Raw genomic sequence first — 14,647 nt, forward strand, 5'->3', positions numbered from 1 at the left:
GGGGGGGGGGTGGTGTTCACAGCAGGCTTGCAAGACTGCATCCTTTGAACAATAGGTGCTATACTTCTCAATAGGTAACTTCAAAGAGCCCGGTGCCAGGGAGTGATGTCCCTCTGCAAACCTTTTGGTGGCAGGCGCAGTGTGAGTTTGCTCACATCGTGTATTCGTGATAAACAGTTTACTGTTTGATCATACAGCCTCAAGTGGAATGCTGAGTTGGTCACGTCCCACGGGCCTTTGGCTCCCTACAAGTGAGGGTAGTTCAATGCTATTATTTAATTGTCAGACATAAGTAACGTTTGTGCCTGTCCTATATCTGGCTTTTGTTTTAAGGACAAATTGGACTTTTAAAATTAATAACATCTTTTTTTATTGCGGTAAAATATATACAACACAAAATTTACCGTTTTAATAATTTCCAAGCATACACTTAGTTGCCCTAAATATATTTATATTGTTGTACAACCATCACCACCATTCATTTCCAGGACTTTTTCTTTTCCCCAAACTGACATTTTGTACCCATTATACTGTAAGTCCCCATTTCTGCCTCCCCCTACCCCCTGGGCAATCTCGTTCTACTTTCTGTTTATGAATTTGATGACTCTAGGTATCTCATATAAGTGGAATCATACAGTATTTTACTTTTGTAACTGGCTTATTTCCCTCAGCATAATGCTCCTCCATTTTGCAGCAAGTGTCAGAATTTTCTTTCTTTCCAAGGTTAAATAATATCCCATTGTATTTATATACCACATTTTGTTTATACATTAATAACATAATCTTTAAGGGATCGGAGCTTGGAAAATAGATTTCATTGATCAAATTACTATCACGTTATAGTAGTCTGACAAAGGAAAATATATGTGACATTGAAATACTTCCAAAGTGAATATTGAAATCATTCCCTAATGAAATTGCATAAGATCCCAACAAACCATTTTCTTTAGGAATGACTTGAACAGTATATTCTCAGAATTGAAGATATTTCCTGATCTATATACAACATGTCTAGTTTAGTGACTTTTTTTTTTTTTTTTTTTTACTTTTTATCTGGCAGTTTTGGCATACATAGAAAAAATACAAAAAAGTCATATTTCTTCAATTTAGGAATAGTAATAGCTTTCATTTATTAAGCACTTACTCTTTGTGAGGAGCTGAAAATGTGTTTTCCATATATTATCTTACTTATTCTTCATGGCTGCCCTATGATGCAAGTCTTATAATCTTCATGTCCCAGATGTGGAAATTGAAGCCTAGGATGTTAAGTAACTTACCTAAGTTATCTATAAAAGGTAAGTGGCGGAGTTGGAATTTGAGTCCAGATCTCTCTAGCTTCAAAGTTCTTACTCCTAATTGCTCTTCTACACTGTCTCCCCATGCTAATTACTCTTATTGAAGGCTGGGTAATATTTCTATTAGCTGAGCACAAATAATGCCAAATTATATGTATACATTGTACCTTATTTTTCCACAAATATTTATTGATATGTCATGTTCAGCACTTGGACTTGGGTTTAGACAGATAAACAAAATATGAATAAAACACAACCTGTGTATTCTAGGAACTTTCCCAGTCTAGTGGGGATCATGTAAACAGATGTATTACAACCTTACGAAAGCCAATAGTAATTAAACATGCTTAGCTTTATAGGACTTAATTGCCTATCTCTACCTTTTTTTTTTTTTTTTTTTTTAACCACACAGCATTTAATATAATGATTTTCATCCTGGTAAACTATGGGTTATCTCACAGAGTATCAAAATTAGTGTAAATTCATTTTAATTTAAAAAATAAGATATATGTCATATACCATCTCTTTGGAGCATAATAATAATAGGATATGCAACTCCAAAATAATTGGGAGTCACTGGGGAATAAACATTAGGTAGACCTTGATAAAATCATTAGTGGATAGATAATATGCTACTCTCCCTCTTCCTTTCACTCTTTAGATCCTGAATGAGAAAAAAGAAGAGTTTACTGGGGATGTTCTATTGTCAAAATATGATACTCTCAAGATTATTAAACACTTACAGGAAAACTGGACAGATATTGGGCTTGGGATATTTAATCGACATAAAAGTTTGGAGGGGGAGATGCCATCAGAGCGACAGTACATGGAGGAAATTATCAAAAACATACAAAAACTCTACAAAGAATATGAAATAAGAATAAATGGGGACAATGGTAAGAAAATACTCATAATAGTTAGATTTCTTGGTATAAAATGTTTCCACAATTATTTTCAATACAATTAATATTTAAAATAAAAGTAATACATGCATATAGTTTTAAAAACAAAGCAAAATAAGCAAAGCATTGAGCATCACTTTGAGATATAATTTATATACCTTACAATTCACCTATTTAAAGTGTATAATTCAATGATTTTTAGTATATTCACAGATGTGTGCATCCATTACCGCTGTCAATTTTAGAGTATTTTCATCAAAATAAACCTCAGAAGAAACCCCATACTGTTTAGCTCTCACCCTCTTACCCCCAACATCATCACTTCAGTCCTAAGTTTGCTTTCTGTCTCTATAGATTTCCCTGTTCCGGACTTTCATGTGAATGAATTCATGTACTGTGTGATCTTTTGACTGGGTTATCTCACTTGGTATAATGTTTTCAATGTTCGCTCATGTTTTAGCATTTATCCGTACTTCACTCATTTTTATGGCCTAATAATATTTTATTGTATGTATATATCACAAGTCATCATTTCATCTGTTGGTAGGCATTTGGGTTATTTCCACTTTTTGACTATGATGAATATTGCTGATATAGACATTTATTACACATTTCCTGGTAGAAATATGTTTTCATTTTCCTTGGATATATGCACAGGAGTGAAATTCTTGGTCATTTGATAACTGTATCTTTAACTTTTTGAAGACTGCCACACTGTTTTCAAAGAGGCCGCATCATTTTGTGTTCCTACCAGCAGTGTATGAAGGTTCCACTTTCTCTGCTTGCTTGCTAGAACCTGTCTCACTTTTAAATTCTGGCCATACTAGTGGGTGTAAAATAAAATCTCACTGTGGTTTTGATTTGTGTTTTCCTGATGACTACTGATGTCAAGCATTTTTTAAAGGTTTATTAGCCACTTGTATACCTTCTTTGCAGAAATGTCTGTTCAGGTCCTTTGCCTATGTTTTTTTTCTAAGACAAAAATTGAGATTTATGCTATTGATTTATAACATGTATAGAAAGAAAAGCAATTTTCCGAGGTTTCATACTACCAGAGAACAGATACCATTGTTCAACATTAATGAATATTGTGTGTTATTGTGCGCTGTTACCACTGTGTTAGAATTCTAGACAAATGTCCACCAGCTGACAATGTAACTCTTTGAAGATGTCAAACAGAATGAGACCTATCTGAGATATTAGTCTGTGAAATAACATTCTATATAAGTGGTTCTCAAACTTTAGTGTGATTAGGGATTTGGTGAAGAATGCAGATTCCTGAGCCCCGCCTCCAGTCTTCTTGGTACACTGTGTCTACAGAGATACCCATAAACTGGCAATTTTAGCAAGCATCCCAGGTGATTCTGATGCCAGTGGTCTACATATCGTACTTTAAAAAAAAGTCCTTTATTGGGAGTCCATTAGTAGCTAGGTCTAACATAAATGTAAAACACCCTTTCACACACTCTAATGATTCTTTGCCCATATTTTATTTAGGTTGTCTTTTTATTATTGAGTTATAAGACTGCTTAATATGTTCTGAATACAAGTTGCTTTTCAGATATGTGAATTCTAAACAGTTTATCTTTTTCTGTGGGTTGCCTTTCCATTTTCTTGATAGTGTCCTTTTTTTTTTTTCTTAACAGAGAATAAATAAGTCATGTTTAATGCGTCTAGCCTGGTAAAATAAAAATTAAACATAATCTCTCTATATTTTACTTTTTAAAAATTGATTGAAAGTGTGTTACATGGTAATGGGGCACTTGTGAGTATTTGTTACATTCATAGAATGTGTAATGAGCAAGGTCAGGGTATTTGGGATATCTATTATCTTGAGTATTTATCCCTCCTATGTGTTGGGAACATTTCAAGTCCTCTCTTTTAGCTACTTTGAAATATACTCCATCTACAATGTTGCTAACTATAGTCACCCTTCTCTCTTACTGAATACAGGGGTATATTTGTTCTATCTAAGCGTATGTTTTTACCCACTAATCAACCTCTCTTTATCCCATCTCCCACCCACACACCTTTCCCAGCATCTGTTATCATTCTATTCTCTATCTCCACAAGATCAATTTTTTTAGGTCCCACATATGAGTGAGGACAAGCAGTATCTATCTTTCCGTGCCTGGCTTATTTCGCTTCACACATTAACCTCCAGTTCCATCCATGTTCATATTTAGCTTTAATTTTAAATAACCGTTAAGTGAATTTCCATAGTCTGATTTTTGTGTATTTAAAATAGTCTTGTCTCTTCAAATACTAATTTTGAATGGAAATATTCATTGGGAATAGGTGTAGATTCTGCAGTGGCACAGAAAATTCCAAAGGGAGCTACAGACTATGTATAAAATACGTGTTTTAAAGAATGAAGTTGAAGAAAGGTTCAACTTACTAGAGGAGGCATCATGCCCTTGCTTGAAGAGGGGATGACAACTCAAAGGTCTGGTTTTCTACTGTTCATTCCAAGATTACCTCCACCTGGTGGAGGGGGAGACTTTGTAGGCATGACTTTGCCTAAACTATTTGCACCAGTAGCTCTAATCAAATTTGGAGAAGCTCTTGAGTTTACAAATCCATTCCCCACTGGGCTGCTTCCAGCTCCGTTTGGCACTGTGAGGTCTGTAGTACCCAACATCCCACCTGCATTGCCAGTACCTGGTGGTCTCTGAGGAGCTCCATGGACACATGTCTTATAATATGGTTGGAGGTGGAGAGAGCATGTTTGAATCTGTTAATGTTGAGCTGGCTGCCAAAGATGGGGACACGAGTGAACTCCCTGGGTTAGTGTAGGACAAAGCATTGGGGCTGGTCACTGGAACTGTGACAGACATTGAAAAGTTCTGAGGTGGCAAACCAGGTGCGATGTTATGATTCCACATCATATTATCAAATTCCTCATTAATTTTTTTATATTTTTCTGTATGTGGAGTTAGCACATATGAAGTATCAGGGTCTGAACTGTTGCACCCTCTGTGTTCCTTCTTGTTCAGAGCCTCCACAATATCCGGGTTGGTTCTGCTTTCATAAGGTTAATTCTATTCTGTATACTTGAGAAGAACTTTCTCCGTATCAGTGCTAGCATACTGAAACAGTTTGTTAGAGCTGTTGAAAATGCACAGTCACAGAGCACACTAAGTTCATAAGCTTTCTTCATTAATCCAAACTTTCTCTTTGTAAAAGTGACCTGTCTGTTCCTTTCATCCATTATGCGTGTGATTTGTATTTTCTTCTGCACCATTTTCAGCCACCTTTCCTTATTTCCTTATATTCCAAATATTTAATACAAAAGTTAATTTTCTTCAATACTGTAATGCATCGTACACAGCTTCTATTATTTCAGCTTCTACTCCAACGGCTATAGCTGAAATTTTCTACAAGATCGTGTCTCCCAGCGCGCACATGCGGCAGCCTGGGCCCGCCGCCAGTGCTCAGGCGCTGCCTGGAGCCGCCTCCTTCAGCCTGGGACTCACCTGGACATCCTGATAGTGTCTTTTTAAGTACAAACGTTTTTAATTTTAATGAAGTCCATCCAACTTACTGATTTTATTTTCTTTTTTGTTTGTACTTTTGGTGTCATATCTAAGAATCCTTTGCTAAATTTAAAGTCATGAAGATTTTCGCTTAGTTGTTCTAAGAGTTTTATAGTTTTGCTTTTATATAATGGTATTTGATCCATTTTGAGTTTTTTTTTGAGACATAGTCGTGCTTTGTCATGTAGGGTGGCGTGCAGTGGCACGATCTTGTCTCATTGCAGTCTCAGCCTCCTGGGTTCAAGCGATCCTCCCACCTCAACCTCTGAGTAGCTAGGATTACAGGTGTGTGCCACCAATGTCGACAATTTTTTTTTGCTTTTTGTAGAGACGGGGTCTCACCATGTTGCACAGGCTGGTCTCAAACTTCCAGGTTCAAGCGATCGTCCCACTTCAGCCTCCCAAAGTGCTGGGATTAGAGGCATAATCCACCACACCTGGCCTTGGGTTAATTTTTATATATTGTGTGAGGTAAGGCTTTAATTTCATTCTTTTGCATGTGGATGTTCAGTTGTCCTAGCACCATTTATTGAAAATAACATTCTTCTTCCATTTAATAGTTTTAGCATCCTTGTCAAAAATCTGTTAACCAGAGATCTCTGGGCTTATTTTGTACTCTTAAGCCTATTCCACTAATGTGTATGTTTGTCCTTGTGCCACATTGTCTTGATTACTCTTGCTTTATAGTAAGTTTCAAAATTGAGAAATGTGAGTCGTTTATTCTTTCTCATGATTGTTTTGGCTATTCTGCATCTCTTGAAATTCTATATGAATTTTATAATCAGCTTATCAATTTCTATGAAGAAATCAGCTTCTGATGGAGGGATTATGTTGCATCTGTAGATTTGTTTGGGGAGTATTGCCATCTTAACAATGTTAAATCTTCCAATCCATAAATGTAGATTTTTTTCAATTATTTAGATATTTTTCAATTTCTGTTATCAATGTTTTATAGTTTTCTAAGTTTTATATTTCTTTTGTTAAATATTTTTTGAGTATGTTATTCCTCTAGATGATGTTGTGAATGAAATCTCAGTTCCATTTTCAGATTATTCATTTAAAGTATATAGAAGTATAATTGATTTTGTATATTGATCTTATATCCTGCCATGTTGCTGAACTCATTTGTTAATTCTAATTGTTTCTGTTTTTTTAGTGGATGACTTAGGATTTTCTCTTTATGAGATCATGTTACAGTGAAGAGAGGGTTTTACTAGTTCCTTGCCAATCTGGATTCTTTTTTTTTTTTTTTTTTTTGAGACAGAGTCTTGCTCTGTTGCCCAGGCTGGTGTGCAGTGGTGCGATCTTGGCTCACTGCAACCGCTGCTGCCGGGGTTCAAGCGATTCTCCTGCCCTAGCCTCCCCAGTAGCTGGGATTACAGATGTCTGCCACACACCAGGCTAATTTTTGTATTTTTAGTAAAGATGTTGGCCAGGCTGGTCTCAAACTCCTGATCTTGTGATCCACCCATCTCAGCCTCCCAAAGTGCTGGGATTACAGGTGTGAACCACTGTGAGCTGGATTCTTGTATTTATTTTTCTGGCCTAATAGCCCTGGTAAGAACCTCTAGTTGAACAGAAATCATGGGAGCAGATATTCTTGTCTTATTCTTGTCCTTAGGGGGAAAGCATGAGTCTTTCCCCATTAAGTGTGATGTTAGGTTTTTCATAGATGCCTTTGTATCAGGTTTAGGAAATTCTGTTCTATTCCTATTTAATTGAACTCTTTTACATGAAAAGGTGTGGGATTTTTAAAAAATGCTTTTTCTGTATTCATTGAGATAATTGCGTGGCTTTTGTCTTTTATTGTATCAGTAGGATATATTACATTGATTTTTGGATATTAATCCAATCTTCCTTGCCTAGGATAAATCCTACTTGGGGCTGGGAGTGATGGGTCATGCCTGTAATCTCAGTGCTTTGGGAGGCCAAGGCAGGAGGAATTCGAGAAGCCAGGAATTTGAGACCAGCCTGGGTGACATAGTGAGATCCTGTGTATATAGCTACATAGCTACTGAGAAGGCTGAGGCAGGAGGATGCCTTGAGCCCAGGAGTTTGAGGCTGCAGTGAGGTATGGTCACATCACTTTACTCCAGCCTGGGTGACAGAGCTCCGGAGACACTGTCTCAAAAAAACATAGCCTCCTTGATCATGGTATGTAATTCTTTTTATATGTTTCTAGGTTTGGTTTGCAGGTATTTGGTTGAGGAGTTTCTTTTCTTTCTTGTTATATCTTTATCTGGTTTTGGTGTCAGTATAATACTGGACTCATGAAACGGGCTGGGAAGATTTTCCTCCTTTTCTGTTATTTTGGAAGAGTTTGTAAAGAACTGGTGGTAATTCTTTTTGAATGCCTGATAATATTTAGTGGTAAAGCCATCTGGGCCTGGGCTTTACTTCATAGATAGGTTTTTGATTATTGACTTGATCCGCTCTTTAAGAGGTCTATTTATATTGTCTTTTTTTTTTTTTTTTTTTTTGAGCCAATTTTGGTTGTCTGTATATTTTTTTTAAAAAAAATCGTCCACTTTATAATCCTTTTTGTTTCTCCACAGTTGGTGGTAATGCCCCTTTTATGTTTCTGATTCTAATAATTTGAGTCTTAATTTTTTCTTGGTCAAACTAGCTAAAGGTTTATCAATTTTGTGGATCTTTTCAAAGAACCAACTTTTGGTTTTCTTGATTTTCTATATTGTTTTTCTATTCTCTATTAATTTTCACTGATATGGTTTGGCTGTGTCCCCACCCAAATCTCATCTTGAATTTCCACATGTTGTGGGAGGGACCCTGTGGGAGATAATTGAATCATGGGGGCAGGTCTTTCCCATGTTGTTCTCATGATAGTGAATAAGTCTCACCAGATCTGATGGCTTTATAAGGTAGAGTTTCCCAGCACAAGCTCTCCCTTTGCCTGCTGCCATACAGTTAAGATGTGACTTGCTCCTCCTTGCCTTCCACCATGATTATGAGGCTTCCCCAGCCACATGGAACTATAAGTCCAATAAACCCCTTTTCCCATATAAATTACCCAGTCTCGAGTATGTCTTTATCCGCAGCATGAAAATGGACTAATACAGTAAATTGGTACCAGTAGAGAAGAGTGCTGCTGAAAAGATACCTGAAAATGTGGAAGCGACTTTGGAACTGGGTAACAGGCAGAGGTTGAAATGGTTTGGAGGGCTTGGAAGAAGACAGGAACATGTGGGAAAGTTTGAAACTCCCTAGAGACTTGTTGAATGGCTTTGAACAAGATGCTAATAATGATATGGACAATGAAATCTAGGCTGAGGTGGTCTCAGATGGAGATGAGAAACTTCTTGGGAACTGGAGCAAAGGTGACTCTTGTTATATTTTAGCAAAGGGACTGGCAGCACTTTGCCCCTGTCCTAGAGATTCGTGGAACTTTGAACTTGAGAGAGATGATTTAGGGTATCTGGCAGAAGAAATTTCTAAGCAACAAAGCATTCAAGAGGTGACTTGGGTGCTGTTAAAGGTATTCAGTTTTAAAAAGGAAACAGAGCATAAAAGTTTGGAAAATTTGCAGGCTGACAATGTGATAGAAAAGAAAATCCCATTTTCTGAGAAGAAATTAAAGCCAGCTGCAGAAGTTTGCATAAGTAATGAGGAGCCAACTGTTAATCCCCAGACCATGGGGAAAATGTCTTCAGGGCATGTCAGAGGTCTTCATGGTAGCGCTTCCCATCATAAGCCCTGAGGCCTAGGAGGAAAAAATGGTTTAGTGGGCTGGGCCCAGGGTCCCCATGCTGTGTGTAGCCTAGGGACTTGGTGTCCTGTGTCCCAGCTGCTCCAGCTGTGGCTGAAAGGGGCCAACATAGAGCTCAGGCTGTGGCTTCAGAGGGTGCAAGCCTCAAGCCTTGGTAGCTTCCATGTGGTATTGAACCTGTGGGTGTACAGAAGTCAAGAACTGGGGTTTGGGAACCTCCACCCAGATTTCAGAGGAGGTATGGAAATGCCTGGATGCCCAGGCAGAAGTTTGCTGCAGGGGTGGGTCCCTCATGGAAAACCTTGGCTAGGGAAGTGCAGAAGGGAAATGTGGAATCAGAGACCCCACACAGAGTCTCTACTAGGGCACAGCCTAGTGGAGTTGTGAGAAGAGGGCCACTGTCCTCCAGAATGGTAGATCCACCAACAGTTTTCACCGTGCACCTGGGAAAGTCACAGGCAGTCATTGCCAGCCCATGAAAGCAGCCAGGAGGGAGCCTGTACCCCACAAAACCACAGGGGTGGAGCTGCCCAAGACCGTGGGAGCCCACCTCTTGCATCAGTGTGACCTGGATGTGAGACATGGAGTCAAAGAAGATAATTTTGGACCTTTAAGATTTGACTGCTCTCCAGGCACGCTGGCTCACACCTGTAATCCCAGCACTTTGGGAGGCTGAGGTGGGCAGATCACCTGAGGTCAGGAGTTTGAGACCAGCCTGGCTAACATGGTGAAACTCCATCTTTACTAAAAATACAAAATTATCTGGGCATGGTGGCACGCACCTGTAGTTGCAGCTACTCAGGAGGCTGAGACAGGAGAATCACTTGAACCCAGGAGGCGGAGGTTGCAGTGAGCCACGATTGTGCCATTGTACTCTAGCCTGGGCAAAAAGAGCAAATCTCTATCTCAAAAAAAAAAAAAAAAAATTACTGACACTCCTGCTAGATTTTGGACTTGCATGGGGCCTGTAGGCCCTTTGTTTTGGCCAATTTCTCCCATTTGGAATGCTTGTATTTACCCAATGCCTGTACCCGCTTTGTATCTAAGAAGTGACTAACTTGCTTTTGATTTTACAGGCTCATAGGCAGAAGGGACTTGTCTTGTTTCAGATGAGACTTGGGAATGTGGACTTTTTTTTTTTGTCTTTTTTTTTATTATTATACTTTAAGTTCTAGGGTACATGTGCATAATGTGCAGGTTTGTTACATATGTATACATGTGCCATGTTGGTGTGCTGCACCCATTAACTCATCATTTACATTAGGCATATCTCCTAATGCTATCCTTTCCCCCTCCCCCTACCCCACAACAGGGCCTGGTGTGTGATGTTCCCCGCCCTGTGTCCAAGTGTTCTCATTGTTCAATTCCCATCTATGAGTGAGAACATGCAGTGTTTGGTTTTCTGTCCTTGCAATAGTTTGCTGAGAATGATGGTTTCCAGCTTCATCTATGTCCCTACAAAGGACATGAACTCCTCCTTTTTTATGGTTGCATAGTATTCCATGGTATATATGTGCCACATTTTCTTAATCCAGTCTATCATTGATGGATATTTGGGTTGGTTCCAGGTCTTTGCTATTGTGAATAGTGCCACAATAAACATACATGTGCATGTGTCTTTATAGCAGCATGATTTATAATCCTTTGGGTATATACCTAGTAATGGGATGACTGGGTCAAATGGTATTTCTAGTTCTAGATCCTTGAGGAACCGTCACACTGGACTTTTAAGTTAACACTGAAATGAATTAAGACTTTGGGAGGACTGTTGGGAAGGCATGGTTGGTTTTGAAATGTGAGGACATGAGATTTGGGAGGGGCCAGGGACAGAATGATATCGTTTGGCTGTGTCCCCCCACCACGAAATCTTACCTTGAGTTCCCATGTGTTGTGGGACGTACCAAGTGGGAGGTAATTGAATCATGGGGGCAGGTCTTTCCCATGCTGTTCTCATGGTAGTGAATAAGTCTCATGAGATCTGATGGTTTTATAATAGGGTGTTTCCCTACATAAACTTTCTTCGCTTGTCTGCCTCCATGTGAGACATGCCTTTCAGCTTCTGCCGTGATTGTGAGGCCTCTGCAGCCATGTGGAACTGTAAGTCCACTAAACCTCTTTCTTCTGTGAATTGCCCAGTCTCGGGTATGTCTTTAGCAGCAGCATGAAAATGGACTAATACAGGAGCCTACTACAGGAATAAGTTGAGAAATGATGAGAACCTATCCTGAGACATGGGAAGGAAGAAGAGGAAAGAAAAATAAGAGAGATTTTTAAAATGTAGGCTACACAATTCTGTGTGTGAGAGAGAGTATTGTAGGATGGCTGTGTTTCTGATTTGCACTGTAAATGAGTCATCCAGTTTATTAAGATTAGAGAATAGAGGAGAAGGAAAAATATGGGGGGGGGGGGCAGATTATGTATTTAGTATTAGACGTACTGACTTTCAAGTAGCTGTGGCACAATTAAGTGGACTTGTTCAACAGGCATATTAGGAATGTGGGAGAAAAATCTTGGATGAAATTTTGGAAGATGCCAGGCGCGGTGGCTCACACCTGTAATCCCAGCACTTTGGGAGGCCGAGGCACGTGGATCACCTGAGGTTAGGAGTTTGAGACCAGCCTGGCCAACATGGCGAAACCCCATCTCTACTAAAAATAACAAAAATTAGCCAGGCATGGTGGTACATGCCTGTAATCCCAGCTGTTCAGGAGGCTGGGGCAGGAGAATCGCTTGAACCTGGGAGGCAGAGGTTGCAGTGAGCCGAGATTGCACCATTGCACCCCAGCCTGGGGGAGAGAGCAAGACTCTGTTTAAAAAAAAAATTAAAAAAAAAAAAGAAATTTTGGAAGATATTAGTGTATGTGTTAGTTAAAGCCATGAATTTTGATGAGATCACCTTGTGGGAAAAATATACAATAGGGATAAGTAAGGACTAAGAATGGATCCCCAACATTTTAAAGGGTAACAAGAGATAGTAGAACAATAGAGACGGGGGAAACCCAATGGAATTGAGTCATAAGAAGCCAGCTTTGGCTGCATCTCATGTTTTGTATTTTTTTTATTATTTAGCTTAAGACATAGTTGTTTTGTTTTTAAAGACATTTATTCAGCATCACGATCAGACTATTACATTTAGCAATCAACAGCATGGGTACAAAAAAAAAATCTACATTAAAACCCTTTGTTGGAATGCTTTACACTTTCCACAGAACACAAACTCAAATACCCTGTTATATACAGTTAGTCACAATACAGTCCTCAAGTTTTTTGCCCATACTCATCAGTATTTGTCTAAAACATGTCTTCTTGGTAGCACCTAGGCCCTGCCACCACTGTGCTTGGATGAGTTCACAAATCTGTTGTAACCTGTAGCTTCCCTGTCACTTCTCTGGATCTCCTCTCCTGCTAAGCTTTGTTTCCTAATTAAAATCTTCTGCCACTGCCATAGCTACTGCTGCTACTGGAACTGCCATAGCCACCTTGGTTTTGTGGTTTGGCAAAGTATTGGCTTCCACCACCGTAGGGGCCAGAACTTCTGCCTCCGAAGTTTCCTTCCTTCATGGGTCCAAAACTTGAAGACTGATTGTTTCAGTTGCCAAAATCATTGTAGCTTCCACCACCTCCAAAATTGCTTCCATTACCACTGCCAAAGCTGCCTCCATCTCCGTTGTTATAACTGTCATAGCTGCCACTCCCACCATAGCCACTGCCCTGGCTTCCATAACCCCGTCCACCACTTCCATAGCCTCTGCCTCTTCCAGAGTAACCAGGGCTGCCTTCTCCATAACCACCATCATTACCAAACCCATTATAGCCATCCCCACTGCCACCATATCCATCACTACCATGGCTGCTACCAAAGCTACCACGACCACTGAAGTTTCCTCCGTGACCAAAGTTGTCATTCCCGCCAAAACCACCTCCATGACCACCACCAAAGTTTCCAGAACCACTTCCACCTCTTTGGTTGGATGAAGCCCTAGCCATCTCTTGCTTTGACAGGGCTTTCCTAACTTCACAGTTGTGGCCATTCACCGTATGCTATTTCTGAATGACAGTCTTATCCAGAGTTACGATCATCAAAGGTTACAAAGGCAAAGCCCCTTTTCTTGCCACTGACTCAGTCAGTCATGATTTCAATCACTTCAATTTTTCCATACTGTTCAAAATAATCTCTTAGGTGATGTTCTTCAGTGTCTTAATGCCACCAACAAATATCTTTTTCACAGTTAAGCGGGCACCTGGTCTTTGAGAATCTTCTCTTGAGACAGCTCTCTTTGGTTCCACAACTCTTCCATCCACCTTGTGTGGCCTTGCGTTCATGGCTGCATCTGCCTCCTCGACAGTGGCATATGAGACAAACTCAAAGCCCTTGGAGCGCTTGGTGTTTGGATCTCTCATTACCACACAGTCTGCGAGTGTTCCTCATTGCTCAGAAGGGCTCTCCAGGCTCTCATCACTTGTTTCAAAGTTCAGCCCTCCAATGAAGAGCTTCCTCAGCTGTCTGGGCTCTTTAGGAGACTCTGACTTAGACAAGACGGCTGGGAGAAGAGAGACTTTAATGATGCTTCTTCGGCAGTGTCCAGGGGCAGAAAGGCAAGACATAGTTTTAAATTTCCATTATGGTTTGTCTTTTGACTCAGGATTATTTAGAATATTTCAAACACTTCAAAATTTATTTTGTTCTTAGTTTAGCTTCCCCCATACTATGTGTTATTTTGTTTGTGTTTCAGTTCTTTTTACATATTTAAATCTTACAAGACATTATTCTTATTTCATATAGTCAATATTCATTTATATTTATCCACATATTCATATTTTCAATTTGTCTAAGAAAGATACGAGTATCCAAATACAATAGCCATAAAAAAGCTGTAATTTTTTGCTTGTAAGGAGGGGAGAGCTGTAATACAATGTACAACCTCTCTGAAAAAAGCAAGAGATATTCATGCGGAAACATGGAATTGCGAGACTGAAAACTTTAAGAAACAAGGTATTTAGAGATCGTTTTACTTTCAGCCATGGCTACCTTGTATTTGGAGTGAGGCTGTTGTTACTTGATCGACTTTCAGGCATGTGGTAACTAGAATAGGATTGTTGCTAATTGGCTGACAATCTGAAGTGAAGAAATGTCATGGGCTGTGTTTCTCTTCGTTTCTTTTCTTTTCTTTTCCCTCCTTCCTTCCTTCC

The 14,647-nt window shown here is 39.4% G+C and overlaps 1 protein-coding gene across 1 annotated transcript in view; it reads left to right on the forward strand.

Annotated features, from left to right (window-relative positions):
* Positions 1 to 14,647, forward strand: part of AXDND1 (axonemal dynein light chain domain containing 1) — a 185,197-nt gene that overhangs the window by 79,707 nt on the left and 90,843 nt on the right. The window contains exons 16-19 of the mRNA XM_026447899.1: positions 1,957 to 2,211; positions 4,856 to 4,983; positions 13,219 to 13,423; positions 13,869 to 14,053. Coding sequence (XP_026303684.1) covers positions 1,957 to 2,211; positions 4,856 to 4,983; positions 13,219 to 13,423; positions 13,869 to 14,053 — 773 coding nt within the window. The remainder of the gene's footprint in view (positions 1 to 1,956; positions 2,212 to 4,855; positions 4,984 to 13,218; positions 13,424 to 13,868; positions 14,054 to 14,647) is intronic.

The sequence above is a fragment of the Piliocolobus tephrosceles genome, chromosome 1, assembly GCF_002776525.5.
Source record: "Piliocolobus tephrosceles isolate RC106 chromosome 1, ASM277652v3, whole genome shotgun sequence".
Classification (NCBI taxonomy): Eukaryota; Metazoa; Chordata; class Mammalia; order Primates; family Cercopithecidae; genus Piliocolobus; species Piliocolobus tephrosceles.